General features: G+C 43.1%; 1 protein-coding gene across 2 annotated transcripts; it reads left to right on the top strand.

Annotated features, from left to right (window-relative positions):
• Window positions 1–2741: 2741 nt before the first annotated feature.
• On the top strand, window positions 2742–12089 carry LOC135713816 (zinc metalloproteinase nas-4-like). 2 transcript variants are annotated; one of them, XM_065237050.1, is made up of 3 exons: window positions 2742–3087; window positions 10818–11254; window positions 11720–12089. In XM_065237050.1, exons 1-3 carry the CDS (start codon window positions 2751–2753, stop codon window positions 11993–11995), a joined length of 1050 nt encoding a protein of 349 aa, XP_065093122.1. In that variant the 5' UTR covers window positions 2742–2750; the 3' UTR covers window positions 11996–12089. The 2 variants fall into 2 exon arrangements, with proteins under 2 accessions (XP_065093122.1, XP_065093123.1); XM_065237051.1 differs by lacking the exon at window positions 11720–12089 and adding an exon at window positions 11394–11599.
• Window positions 12090–12461: the final 372 nt, after the last annotated feature.

The following is a 12461-nucleotide window of genomic DNA, read 5'->3' as shown; positions in this document are numbered from 1 at the left end:
AAAATTTTTCAAAATTTTGTATGGACAATTGTCTACGCAGGGGGAGGGGGGGGGGTTAATAATCATAAAAACTGTCTACGTAGTTTATGAACAGCCCCTTATGTGTGATCACATGGAAATCATGTGGAATTTAACATGGAAATTCGTCAATAAAAATGTGTGGAATTCTATTAGTGTGCGCATGCGCTTAAATGACCCGAGTGAACAATCAACAAAAATCAGAAAAAACTGCGCAAATTTGGATCGAACAGCTTCGCTTCAATGCGAAAGCAAGTTCGTTTGACAATGAAAGACGAAATGAACACGAATCAAGCCAAAAAACAAACAGCATGAAAACTGATCCAAAGCGGTTCTGTTGATGTTGAAGAGGATCTGCTCGAAGTGAAGACAGAATGACTTTCAATTGAAAGTGATGGTTGACACCTTTGTCGTCGCTTGACGATTTTCGATTGAAAGTGACTTTGTTGGGCCCTGCGTCACGTTTTCCTGTGGAAAACCTAAAAAATCCGCCGGAAAATGAGGAAAATTGACCAAAATTTGACTCATTCTAGGAGTAGTACCAATACACTAAGAGAATCCAATCTTTACTTTTCTCATATTCGGGAATTTTTTCCTGGAAAAACATTAGGCAAATTTACCCATCGCTGAGTTCCTACGCTTTTGGCGATTTATGAATAAACTGAACTCAAATTTGGGTTGATCTCATTGACCGTGTGTGGCTTCCGAACTTCTCCCAAGATTTGGGAATAATTTGAGAAAATCGTCGGAATTAAAGAGCCTGAATTTATAAAGAGGTGAAATCTTATCCATTTGACAGGTCTTCTGCTCGATTGGAATGACTTTTCCTATGACTTTGACAGATAACCGATTGTTCCAATTTTGACATGTCGTCTCTTTATAAATTCAGGCTCTTTAGTCGGAATGTGATGATAAACTAAATCATCATTCTGAAGTTATTAGTAGCTTGTAGAAATGAAGGGCCTCAGATAGCTTACTCAGCGAAGGCACGGCATCACCAAGCGCAGGAGGCGGCGGGTTCGATTCTCGGTCCGGTCAAGGAAATCTTTCGGATTGGAAATTTTCTCGACTACCTTGGACAGAGAGTATCATTGTGCTTGCCACACAATGCTCTCCATTAATAACTGTGAAAGTGCATCTAGAAAATTAAGTTGAGAATCAGCAAAACGCTCGCTACAGAGTGTAAAAGCCTAGAAGAATAAAATGCGAAGAACAAAACTTGAACAATGTAAAACAAGCAGCAACCACCACCGATTGATGACTATGATGAGTTGTAAACCAGTTTCTCGAACAGCGCACCATTCAAGAAGTCAAAGGAATCGTTCGTCACAAATCACCACCACCCCAACCCAATCAGTGCTAATTAATTCAATTACTTAGCCCTGCCCTCTGTTGATAATAATGGCAAACGTATTCATATGGGACAATACCGCTCACGACGACGGACGCTGGCTGAAAGTTCACTCGCTAAGGAACTGGGCTGACAGCAAACAGTAATAATTCACTATCACCTGCTTTTGGGAACTTTCCTCTTGTTAAATGTTTATTTGTTTTTAAGTAGATTTGTGACTTTGTATTGTTCCCCCGGAAATGGCGGTTGTAAAACAATATCAATTTGTATTAATCCTTCCGCTTTTACGGGTTAAAAATTTAGAACTAAGCCAAGGCTTCACTGAAGCGTGAATTCATAAAAAAAAGAACAGACTATTACTAATTGAAGTTTTACTACCCCGTGCATAATTAAGAACGAAACCCCCGCACCGTCGTCAAGGAGATAAGAAACCCGTTCGTACAAATTTAGGCTAAGGTAGAATCTGGAGCAACCAATTTTTTCGTGTTTCAAATTTCCCTAAACTGTTGGTACTTACCCTCTACTGAGAAGCTGATCCGAAGCACCTTCAACAGTCACTCACCTCCTGTAAGAAGAAAAAGAAAGGTTATCAGTTAGTAGTACCAGTAGTAGTACAACAACCAGATTCGACCTCCTTCTGTGCGAACCGCGAGTACGAGGTTAACAATCAATCATAAAGCTATTACTGATAAGGATGTGCGAAAATTTCGAGCAGCTTTCATTACTACCGTTTTACAACCGGTTAACAGCGCCGTCGCCGAGGTTCAAGTTTAAGCACTTCCCGAAATTGTAGAACCCAACCTTTCTTTGATTTAGGTTTTTTTTTCTTTATTAGAATGTTGGACACGACAAAATCGGGACTGTTTACACCATGTCTCTGTTTGTCACTGTGGATCACCGCGGTAGGCTTTGGATTTTGAATTGTATTTCCCCAATTTGTGGTAACATTTCATCGTGAACTGCTGGAAACCGACGGCGTAGTCGCGTCTTATCGGTCAATGAAAAGAACACATCGTAGTATTTTTTGTTGTTGCTTGCACTCTTTAGAACAAGAACGGCGGCGATCCTTAGTAGGCCCAAAGCGGGCGGTTCTTGGAACTGCGTTCTTGAACGACGATCGTAACGACTTGGGTGGGTGACAACAAGTTGAAGGGAAAAAGAATCTACGCTTGCGTTGTTGTCTTGTTTTTCTTTTTCAGTATATCAAATTAATAGGGAGAAATGGAAAAGTGAATTCATTTCATTTTCACTTCCATATAAATAGGTAGCCGGGTCGCTGAGTTAGTAATCAGTTCCCACCTGGTGTTCGCTCAGTGACGATCAAGTTCAGTCAATACTGTTACTAAATACGTCAAGTAAAAGTAGCAAAGTGAAAATAGTGATGTCGCGAAACGCATTGTTGGTGCTAGTGGCCACGTGGCTGGTGCTGGCGGTGGAATCGAATGTGATCCTACGGGATGAGAACGCGGTGGACGGTGATGACGGTGAAATCGATCTGTCCCATCTGGGGCTGGAGATTTACGGTGAACCGAATGAGGAAGTTGGAAAGTTGGTCAACAGTTACGATCCGGACAAGGATGGAGTGAATCCGGAGGAGCTGGGTTCGTACGTCGGCGGTGATATGCTGATCAATAGGCCGGCCGGCCGGAATGGATTGGCGGACAAGAGTTCGCGCTGGCCCGGTGGTGTAGTGCCTTTCGAGATCAATGGAAACTTCCGTGAGTGTTGAGTTTTGTATAGATCAAATGTTAATATGGGAACTTAACTGTTCGTTTATCAAACCATAGCCGTCCAGATTTTTACTAGTCTTAACGCATTTTAGAGAATAATTCTAGATAGAGCTGGAATTAGGACCTAACAGCACACAATGACTTCTGTAGAAGATTTATAAGAATTCAAGGCGTTCCCACGCAAACCAACATAACCAACGGGTAGGGCAAGACTTCCCCTACCTAATGGTGATATTGATTTGCGTGGGCGCGCCTTGAGTTTCTAGAAATCATTGTTTACAAAAGCTGTTACGCCCTAATTCCAACTCTATTTAGAATTGTTATGTGCATCTAAACCGATTTTCTATTGTTGTTTGGGATTCGTTGTTCAGAGATGTATTCTTCTTCTTATTTGGTTGTTACGTTTCAACTAGAGCTTCACGCATGTCCTCAACAGTTTTTAATTGAATTGTCATTTTTGCATTGGCAAAATTCTGTAGGAAATCAAAACATTTCCAATCTGAAAAATTGCTCCTAGTCTTGTTTTAAAGCTCTGCATCTTTACTACCTGAGGTAAGGGAAGTCTCAGATCAAAGCAGTTTAGTCCTATTCTGCGCGACGTGTGAGTTGAGGTGACAGTGAAGTGATGGTGTAGTGACAATTGCCACCTCGGGTGAAGTGATTCTCCATCTGATTTGCACGGAGAGTCGCCTCTAAAGGGCGAACACGAAATTATTGCGACACCGAAAATATCATGCCAATTTTCTTATAATGTTTAGAATCAAACCAAAATTTTAGGGTAGTTTTATACATATATTTACTTCAAAAATCAAAAGAAAAGTTAATCGATGGAACCTTGAGTGTAAAATTGAACGCATTTTCGCTTGATGCCCTCCATCAAAGTCTTTACAGTGTCATCCGGTACCAGTTTCACAGTTTTTTTTCCATTTTCTTAACATGTCCTTCTCGTCTTTGACTGTCTTCTTGCTCTTCCGAAGTTCCCGCTTCATTATTGCCCAGTACTGCTCCACCGGGCGCAGCTCCGGACAGTTTGGCGGATTCATGTCCTTTGGAACAAAATGGACAGAATTGGCCTCATACCACTCCAGGACACTTTTAGAATAGTGGCATGATGCCAAATCTGGCCAAAATAGCGGAGCTTCGTCGTGCTGCTGCAAGAACGGCAAAAGGCGCTTCTCGAGGCACTCAGATTTGTAGATCTCGCCATTTACTGTGCCCTTTGTCACGAAAGGCTCACTCCTCAGTCCGCAAGAGCAGATGGCCTGCCAAATGAGATATTTGGAGGCGAACTTCGACATTTTCTTCTTCTTAAATTTGTCGTCCACATCGAACTTGCTCTTGCCGGTGAAAAACTCCAACCCCGGAATTTGCTTAAAATCGGCTTTTATATACGTTTCGTCGTCCATCACACAGCAGCCATATTTTGTCAGCATCTTCTCGTAGAGCTTCCGTGCCCGAGTTTTAGCCGTCGATTGTTGCCGCTCATCGCGGTTTGGGAAGTTCTGTACCTTGTATGTATGTAGTCCAGCTCTCTTCTTTGCATTCTGGACGTAGCTCTGCGACATGCCGATCTTTTTAGTCAAATCACGGCTTGAGACGTTGGGATTTTCTTTAATCATCCGCTTCACCTTTCCCTCCGTCTTTTTGTTTCTCAGGTCCCGGTTTTCTTCCAGCTCCTTTGCCGTGGTCCAACGTCAACCGCTCCTGGAACCGCTTCAATGACGGTTGAATGGTGAATGTTCAATATTTTTCCCAACTGCCGGTGTGACAGGTCAGGAAATTCCAGGTTTTTGGAAAGAATTTGTTCTCTCAACTCGCGTTGGTTCACCTCCATTTTCGTTGAATCGAAAAACACGACTTCGAGTTTGACAGCATGTACACAATACACATCAATGAGAAAGTGTGCAAAATTTGGTTGATTTTTACCCAATGGTAAAAAAGTTATGCCCTGTTGAATGTGTCGCAATAATTTCGTGTTCGCCCTTTATGTCAATCATACAAGGAACAATAGGCAGCTTGCTGGTGCTAGAAGCAAAAATGTTGTAAACATTGCTGAACAAGCGAATGACGATGTCACGGCAGCACAACATTCCATACTGCGAATGGCAGACGTGTCGTCACAGAAAACAGCTGTTACGTGTAAAAAGATAAACATTGCGATGAAATACAAACACCACTAAACATTTCCACATTTCACTAATACCAATAAGCCGGTTGGGCCAGACCTTGTATAGAGCTTTTTGACGTTTAATCGGCGCACACTACTGCACCGTTTAAATCGAACGAGTGCGAGCAAGAGGGAAACAGATTAGTGGGAAAACAAACTGTGCATTCATCCATGTGTGCTAGATAGAGAAAGACGATTAAACGTCAAAAAGGTCTATAATTGACATCGGAGTCGCCTCACCCTAGGTGACAATTTTCACTGCACAAGTGACGATGGAAATGGTTTCAGCGCTTATGGTGACATCTGTCGGAAATTACGCATTAACTGCTTTCCATCATTAGTTATTAACAGAGGATAGTGATGATGATGGTGATAGTGGTCTACACTCATTGTAGCACGGAAACTAATCGGATAGCTGTGGGCTCTCCTCACTATTGAACTTTTTTTTAACTAGTTCGTTTATTTACTAGGCTCAGTCGTGTGTGACACTTTGTAGAGCCAAAATCAGTAATGCTTGAATTTACATTTTAAACAGCAGTAGTTCTAGGTTAGTATTGGGTACCAATTACTCGTGGCGGGCTCGAGGTTAATGGATAACAATTTCGATTTCGGCAAATCGCTGTATGAAGGGCCAAAAACGAATGGATGGATTGATCGGCAATTCGCCTACTCATCTCTTTGGGAATTAAGAATCTCCTTCTAACAACTTGATCAGTCAATTGGTCGGAAAACGAGCCCCAATGAATGGGAAGAAGATCCCGCCCTTTATCCACGAAATGTTAGCAACAGCGAGTTGATATTTTCACTCTCCCCATCCAAATCGCTTCAATTGGGTGCCCTGGTGGTCCCTCCTCAGTTGTTTTCACAGACTACACAAAGGCCTCCCTTAGCTCAGTCGGTAAAAGCGCAACTACAAAGCAAGATCATGCTGGGGGTGGCTGTGTTTGATTCCCGGTCCGATCTAGGCATTTTTCGGGTTGGAAAATTTCGCGACTTCCCCTGGGCATAGAGTATGACTGTACATGCCACACAATTATGCTAATGCAGAAATGGTACAGACCTAACAGCCGGTGTCAATACCATCAAAATCTGTCAGGCAAACCAGCTCCTGTCATTTCGTAAAACGGACTATTCCACTGAACAAAGAAGTAAAATTTCATCCTGTGTCAGGATTTTTCAATCATGAACCAGCAATCAGAGGTAATGGCCTAGTAATGTGAAGCTTCAGTGTATTTTCCAGGTGATGTAATTTAGGCAACTCTCCCTGAAATGGCGAAAAAAAAAATACAACTGAAAACAGGCTGCCGCTCAACCGCACCACGTTTTTCCAAAATATGGAAAAAAAACGCGTTTTAGTACAATGCCGCAACGCGTTTATTGTGGGTTGTCAAACGGATTTCAGTGTAAAGAGATTAGTGACGTTTAACGCATGCACCCTAGCGGGTGTTGTTTATTATTTTCCTCTGGCTAAACTAAACATTGAATGAAATTAGATCTGTCACAATGAGTTTGACAGCGATTTGTTATGTATTTTCCTTTATTTCACTAACACGCTCTCACATATCGTACCAATACAACCGAACGTTTAAATCTCTAATGGAAAATTTGCGCTTACCGCTATGCCGCTATGCTGCTAACATTGTGTTCAGTCCTTAACAAGGACTATATGCAAGGGGTAATCAACTCTGCACACTGTGCCGAAACACAGCATGGCGCAGCTATTCGGCTCTTTAGGACAAACGTTGATAAGTGGGATACAATCGACATAATATAAAACGACATCACTGACTTCTTTGTTTACTCCATTGGGGTTCACATTGGGTTCGGATTCCAGAAAAATGCTTGAGTTTTGCCTGAACCTGTCTGCACTAAGTGTTTATCTCATCCGATTCGTCGCGAAAATCCCAGCGGCTTGAGGTTTCGTCCAGAATAGCTTTCCAACCGACAGAGTTCTTCCACACCATGATCGGTCGAGAGGGTCGATACGACAGTCGAGATGGTCAAAATGGGTGTCCTCCAGCAACGGTTGGTCAAATGCCTCTGAACGACGACAATATTGTGCCAGTTGCGGAGGATTTTCGTTTTGTTTTACAAGGTTGTTATGCAGAACGAACGATAAAAAAAAAACCACATCATAGGGCCTGTGGGTGATGGGTTTTGTATTTCGGCCAAGTTGGAATCCCGGTCTTGCCAAGGGTCTTCCGGCATGAAAATTGTATCGTTTTCTCCTAAGTTTTTCCTTAGGTATCCTTGCCAGTCATTGGTTTCAATTGGTATGGACTTCGATACGGAAATCCACAGGACTTTATAGGGATGTCCAAACAAGTCCCAGTTGGGTGATGTCGATACGTATTAACCCCAAATATTCCATCAGATCTGTATAGGACAGAATAGGATTGATAGGAACAGATCAATGCAATCAGAAATTACATTTTATTCCGTGAGTACACCCCATCATCACCGATCTCTTCTGATGCGCTAGTTCGTCTCAAAAGGATCCGGTGCGAGGGGTGGCCTACCAATCAATCAATTATAAGGCCTTGCTCAATCTGGAAAGTGCATGACGCATGACGACACTTAGTAAATTGCTGTTCAGCAAGATCCCATGGGAGTGCAGATGAACAACAACAACCACAGGGTATAGTTGAACTGCAGATGCGAAGTTTATCTGGATCGTGCACCATTTCCGAGGTACGACAGATATGAAGTGGGTGGACATTTGATGGCTTTCACTGGTGGTTGGCCATTGGTTTTGATTTGTGGTACCTAGTGGAAAGTGAACTTGATAGGCTTGAACGTGTGTAATTGGGTGACATTATAATCTACGATACGACAGGCTTGGGTGGGAGTAAACTTCCGTCCGTTCGAGTTCTGGGTTTGATTTTGTCGGGGATCATTTTACTGGCAGCTGGTGAAAATTTCGTCCACCGTTCCGTTTCCGTAAAGGTTGTATTGCTTCCAGTTTCTCTTCCACTGCCCAATCCGCTCTCATTCTAATGAGAATGAAGCTTAATATTTGCCATGATCATGAATTAGATAACTGGAAAATGTAAACATAATCACAACAGTCTAACTTCAGAGTTGCCAAACTCATGGGATATTGACACCTTGATTGATACACTTCGGCCTACTTCGGAATGATCGGCACAACGGTTGGCACAGCTTTCGGCACTGCCAAAACTCTTGACACAGATTAAGGTGTGCGGAGTTGAATACCCCTGTATGTGTTTTTTTTTAAAGTGATTAGTGAAAAATCCTGTTCAAGTTGTTAGGACTAGGGTCCTGTGGTAGATCTTATACCAATAACGCACCACGAAAAGGTGATCTACCAGCGTTACTGGTTTTTCCGTACAGCAGATAACATACCGTTACGTACCTCTTTTTAGTAGGTCTAGTTCAGAAGACTTGTGGGCAATGAATCCAAACACATAAAGCAACCAGCGATAAAGACAAAACGCTTGCTTGCTACTACCACCGACAAACCGACATGAAACTTAAACTTAAACTGAGGATATAGCTTGATCGGAATCGAGAAAAGACATAACTAAAAGTTCCCATTCAAAGTGTTTTTATGTTACTTCATACGCGATGTTTGCTATCTCCAGAGTTGGTTGGAAATGCTATCTAACGTCAAGCTTTAGTGTGATAATGGTCTTAAAAGAGGGTAGGTAGATAGTTCCGGATTACACCCCGTTCACATTACAGCCTATATCACGTAATATAAGCTGTCTTGTAATGAGCACTCATACATAGGATTTCCAGTGAAAACTAGATGTATGAGTGCTCATTGCAAGACAGCGTATATCACGTGATATACGCTGTAATGTGAACGGGGTATTAGGCAAAGAAGTGTGCGTTGGACTTGCACTGTCGCATTAATGGACCTTCGCTCATTTTCAACTTCTATTCAATTTTCATACTGTCGTACTCTATCGGAACTATCTACCTACCCTCTTCTAAGACCATTCTCTAGCTAATAAACGGTGTGAATTATCACACTAATACCAACAATCAATACGAAAATATCGATTTGAAATTGGCTCACTACTTGACTAGCCTATTGGTCCCAAGTAAATGATTAACGTATCCCATTCTAGTCGGAATTCTAGTACTACACTATATTTGTTTTGATTCTCTATGAAAGTTTGACAGATAATATGAGGGGTTCGTTGTTTTTCCCATGTTTCGAGGGGTGCATCGATTAGCTTGGGACCGAAGATAGTACCAGAGCTGAGCCAAAAAGTTGAGCAAGTTTCTTCGGGACGTTCTGGTCTTAGAGTTACCTCTATGCTAATACCAACAATCAATACGAAACTAACGATTTTAAATTGGCTCACCACTTTAGTAGCCTATTGGTCCCAAGCAAACGATTAACGTACCCTATTCTAGTTGAAATTTTATTACTACACTATGTTTGTTTTGATTCGCTATGAAAGTTTGACAGATAACATCAGGGGTGTGTGGATTCATGCAGAACATGCAGGGGTGAGTGAAATAGCTTGGGACTGCTTGGGACCGTTGTTCTGGTACTGAGTGAGCCAAAAATAATAATGATTTTCTTCGGGACCCAGTGGTCTTAGAGTTACCTCTATGCTAATACCCTGGACAGACTATGGCTTTATCATGTAATATAGGCTGTCTTGCAATGAGCACTTATACATTGGATTTCTAGTGAAAACTAGATGTATGAGTGTTCATTGCAAGACAGCTATATTACATGATATAAGTCATAGTCTGTCCGGGGTATAAAGCTTCATGTTAGATAGCATTTCCAACCATCTCCAAAAAATTCCCATTAACACACGGGTATCATCTTCGGCGTTACTTCGTGAAACAGCTTGTCAATTTGGTCGTTTCCTTCTACAGGTCCGAGCGAGCTATATTTCAAAATCAGTTTTTCATGACAAAAGGGAAGAAGATTATATCATTATTTTGAGATAGTTTTGATTCCTTGCTTGTGGGTCATGTTCACAGGACTTTTACGACAATTCAACGAACTTGAGGCCATAGGTCTCCTGGATTAATTCTAGAGGTATTGTGGGTTAGCTCCCAGGAGTTGAAGGTGAACTGTAGAAAACCTGTGAATTAATGCAATAGAACCCTTGGGACAACTCCAAGACACTGATGCAAGGGGAAGGCATTCAACAGCAGACGATCTATAGCATAGGTCTAGTTTGCATGACTTTAACCACAAAATCCTTTGACGTCGACTAGAGAAGGCATGAAGGGCGAACGACCAAGTTTGACGTTCAACTTAGGGGCGATCCATTTATTATGTCACGCTAAATTGAGGAAAAATTAAAGCCACTCTCCCCCCTTTCGTCACATTTTTCCTTTACCTAATGCATTGCTTGTCACAAAATCATAATCAATATATGCATTACCTCTTAAAAGACTAGGTAATCACCTCCAGTGACCCCTTGGGTCAAGTCCAGGGACTAAATATATGCACAAATATGTCGCCTGAAAACTTTCGATAAGGACTGTTGTTCTAAAATACTGACTTAAAAACGGGTGTGCACCCCACCCCACCCCCTTCTCCTTCCAACAGGGGCCAACGAGATGCAGATGATCGAGGCCGCCATCAATGAATATCACAAGAACACCTGCATCAAATTCGTTGCGCACATGGGCGAGCGGGATTACATTTCGATTGAGAGCAGCAGTACCGGATGTTGGTCCAGCGTGGGACGAATCGGCGGCAAACAGGAAGTCAACCTGCAGATGCCCGGTTGCACCACCAAGGTCGGTACGATCGTCCACGAGCTGATGCACGCACTCGGCTTCCTGCACGAACAGAACCGATCCGAGCGGGACGATTGGGTGCGCATCCAGTCGCAGAACATCCAGCGGGGAACGGAAAACAACTTCTCCAAGGCCAAGACCGGCACTACGGACGGATTTGGGGTGCAGTACGACTACGGAAGCGTGATGCACTACTCGGAAAAGGCGTTCTCGTCCAACGGGCAGCCTACTATTGTGGCGAAGGTGAGCAGGAAGGGGGTTTTGTTTGTTTGGTTTGGAGGTTATGAAGTGGTTTCGTTTGTGTTCGTGTGTACTAAACTATAAAAGCGCGTGTATGTGTGAATGTTTACGGTTTTGGTGTTACTCTCTCTTGTCTCTACAGAAATCCTTCTCCGGTGTGATGGGACAGCGGGACGGTTTTAGCAAGTTTGACCTGCGCAAGATCAATCTCATGTACAACTGCAAGTAACATCGGGGACACTCTCTTTGGTGGCAGACAGTATTAGACACCCTGGTACAGGAAGATCAAACGGACACATCAACTACCTCAACATTTACACTGTGTTTTTTAAAGTTTCATGTAGTAGAATAAATTCCATTTGGTATTGAGTGCAAATAAGAGTTTTGGGTAGCCCCTGGCGTTGTGTCAATGTTGTACTATAACCTCAATTTGTGTGTATGTTACACTGTTCACTATTCACTTCACAGAAATCCGGTGGCAACAAGATGGGTCAGCGGAATGGGTTCTCCAAGGGGGACATAAATAAGCTCAACGGAATGTACGGCTGTAAGGGAGGTGGCAGTAGCTCCAGTATATCGGTAGCACCGAAGCCACAGCGACCGGTCAGACCGGCTAGACCGAACAAACGTCCTGGAAACGGCCCAACCGGAGCTCAGGTTGTTGGATTCATCGGAAACCTTATTGGGGCTGCCTTCGGTGACAACGAAAACAATGCCACATCCAATGCAGCCGCAGAAGAATAGAACACTCATCACGAATAATTCACTCGAAAGCCGTTGTGAACAAAATGGAACCTGTTGCCTCATTTACTTCATCCTAGCCCATTAAGAACCCGAACAAAACAAAATTAATAAACTCACTGCCGTTGCTAAACCCACTGTTTTATTGTTCTTCCGACTTCTTGCAGCGTTCCACCAATGGTGCAAAAATGGGTCAGCGAGAGGGTTTCTCGCCTAGCGACATCGAGAAGCTTAAGCGGATGTATCGTTGTTCGGATGGATCCACCGCCGGTACGAGCCCTCCGATAGCGCTACCGTTTCCGATTCCGACTTTCGGAAATGCCGGGGGACTGCCTGGTGGTCCGGTCGTCTATCCAAGTGGAGCGTACTATCCCACCGGTTATTATCCGAATGGGATGATCGGAGGATATCCCGTCTATGGCGGCTATGGAGGACCGCAAACCTATCCGGGAGGGTATCCGTATGGGCC

The sequence above is a fragment of the Ochlerotatus camptorhynchus genome, unplaced genomic scaffold (genome assembly GCF_037179485.1).
Source record: "Ochlerotatus camptorhynchus isolate MF236.1 unplaced genomic scaffold, CSIRO-AGI_Acam_v1.1 ptg000583l, whole genome shotgun sequence".
NCBI lineage: Eukaryota > Metazoa > Arthropoda > Insecta > Diptera > Culicidae > Ochlerotatus > Ochlerotatus camptorhynchus.
This window is presented reverse-complemented; position numbering and strand designations above follow the sequence as displayed.

What these genes read in the sequence shown, in the direction of transcription:
- LOC135713816 (XM_065237050.1), top strand. Translation starts at nt 2,751, where the DNA reads ATGTCGCGAAACGCATTGTTGGTGCTAGTGGCCACGTGGCTGGTGCTG. An exon ending in CGAGATCAATGGAAACTTCC is followed by an intron (nt 3,088 to 10,817) that starts GTGAGTGTTGAG and finishes TCCTTCCAACAG; the next exon opens with GGGCCAACGAGATGCAGATG. An exon ending in AGCCTACTATTGTGGCGAAG is followed by an intron (nt 11,255 to 11,719) that starts GTGAGCAGGAAG and finishes TTCACTTCACAG; the next exon opens with AAATCCGGTGGCAACAAGAT.